Below are 2035 nucleotides of genomic sequence, written 5' to 3' on the forward strand. Positions count from 1 at the left end.
CCCTTGGGGTCTCTTCCAACTCTTGGATTCTATGCATGTGATTGTTTTCCCCTGCCCCTTTCTCCCTGGGGAGGGAAAGGGAAGGTCCTTCCCTTCTGGTCCTGGCTGTCTGTGCTCTTGGCCCTGCCCTGGTCCTGGCTCCTCCTTGGCTGGGACTGGGAGGGAGGGAGGGAGGGCAAGGGACTGCTCGGCTGCAGTGCCTCTGCTCCTGGACCCTTTGCTGCTGCTGCTGCTGCTGCCTTGCTGAGGATGAGTCTCCCGGGAGGAGCGCCCCTTTTCCTGGGCGCCGAAGCGGTGGAGCGGCTCCTGCCCCGGGCCAGCCTCCTCCTGGGCCCCTTGGAGGCCGCCTTGGGCAACTTCTCCCGGGGGGAAGGCGGAGAAGGAGGAGTAGTCCAGCCCCTCCGCACCGTGGTCCCCATCCAGAAGCACCGCGGGTGAGCCTCCAGGGCCAGGGAGGGAGGGATGGAGGGGCTTCCTCGGCTCCTGGGCCCACCTGCTTCCAAGTTGGAGCTCAGCATGGCAGAAGACTGCAACTCCCATCATCCTGCCTCATTGGCTGGGGCTGATCGAGATGCTGGGACCTGCAGTGCATGTCCCCGCCTCCAGTGGTATGTGGTGGCACCAAAGGGCCCAGCATCTCCACCAGCCCCAGCCAATGGTGAAGGATGATGGGAGTTGCAGTCCAACAATCCAGCAGTGCAAGTCCCAGCCTCCAACAATATCTGGTGGCACTGCAGGTCCCAGCATCTCCACCAGCCCCAGCCAATGGTGAAGGATGATGGGAGTTGCAGTCCAACAATCCAGCAGTGCAAGTCCAAGCCTCCAACAATATCTGGTGGCACTGCAGGTCCCAGCATCTCCACCAGCCCCAGCCAATGGTGAAGGATGATGGGAGTTGCAGTCCAACAATCCAGCAGTGCAAGTCCCAGCCTCCAACAATATCTGGTGGCACTGCAGGTCCCAGCATCTCCACCAGCCCTAGCCAATGACAAAGGATGATGGGAGTTGCAGCCTAGCAATTCAGCAACAGCTGCAGGACATTACCTTCCTGGCCGCTCCCTGCTTTCCTGAATTGCAAGGAGGATCTGGGCATGCCACATTGCAGCTTCCATCATCCTTCACCCTTGGCTGGGGCGGCTCAAGATGCTGAGACTTGCAGTGCCACCATGTATGGTTGAAGGCTGGGATTTGCAGCGCTGCTGTGCAGCTCTGGCTGGATGATGGGAGTTGCAGTCTGGCCTGTCTAGATCCTCCTTGCAATTCAGGAATGCAAGAATCGGCGGCAGCACGGCACTTTGGGACCCTGTGTCCCACGCCAAAACCATTCATTCGGCTTTCCTGAAGCTTCAAGTTGCCGATTAACTTTTTGTTAGCTATCCCTGGAGTTGGCTCCACTTGAAGGGTTACCATCCTGCTTCTCTTTTCTGCTTGCAAGCTTTTTAGGAGTCATGCCCACTTACAGCGCCAGCGAAGATGCTTTGACCACCAAGCTGGTGACCTTTTATGAGCAGCCAAGTGACCCTACTGTTCCTTCGCATCAAGCCACGGTTCTCCTGTTTGATCCCAGCAACGGCACCCTCAAAGCCGTAAGTTTCAAAGGCCTTTTTATACGTCAGACATGCCTTTGAACGAGGTAACCTCTGAATACTGGGAGGAGGATTCTGGGATTTGTAGTCTAAAATGTAACCACCTCCTGCTTTGAGCCTGGTTGTTCTCTTCATAAGGCAGAACACATCTAGGTTGCATAGTTGGGGATGGAGGTCTAACACATTTGTTTAAATATTGGTTTACAATCTATAGGATGAAATACCATTTTGTCCCAACCAGAGTATACCCATGGGATGCATGCAACTTTCAAGCTCCCATTGATCCAATGGATCCTCTCAAGATCTATTGTGGTGCAATGGTTTAGTATTGGACTATGACTCTAGAGGTCAGGGTTTGAATTCCGGCTCCGCCATGGAAACTCATGGGTGACTCTGTGCAAGTCACACTCTCTCAGCCTCAGAAGATGGCCATGGCAATCCTCCTTCCC

The 2035-nt window shown here is 55.4% G+C and overlaps 1 protein-coding gene across 1 annotated transcript; it reads left to right on the forward strand.

Annotated features, from left to right (window-relative positions):
- The first annotated feature begins 181 nt into the window (after positions 1–181).
- On the forward strand, positions 182–1643 carry LOC121918526 (ketimine reductase mu-crystallin-like). Its single transcript, XM_042444560.1, has 2 exons — positions 182–434; positions 1436–1643. Exons 1-2 carry the CDS (start codon positions 250–252, stop codon positions 1626–1628), a joined length of 378 nt encoding a protein of 125 aa, XP_042300494.1. The 5' UTR covers positions 182–249; the 3' UTR covers positions 1629–1643.
- The last annotated feature ends 392 nt before the right edge of the window (positions 1644–2035 follow it).

Source organism: Sceloporus undulatus, unplaced genomic scaffold, assembly GCF_019175285.1.
Source record: "Sceloporus undulatus isolate JIND9_A2432 ecotype Alabama unplaced genomic scaffold, SceUnd_v1.1 scaffold_15180, whole genome shotgun sequence".
Lineage (NCBI taxonomy): Eukaryota > Metazoa > Chordata > Lepidosauria > Squamata > Phrynosomatidae > Sceloporus > Sceloporus undulatus.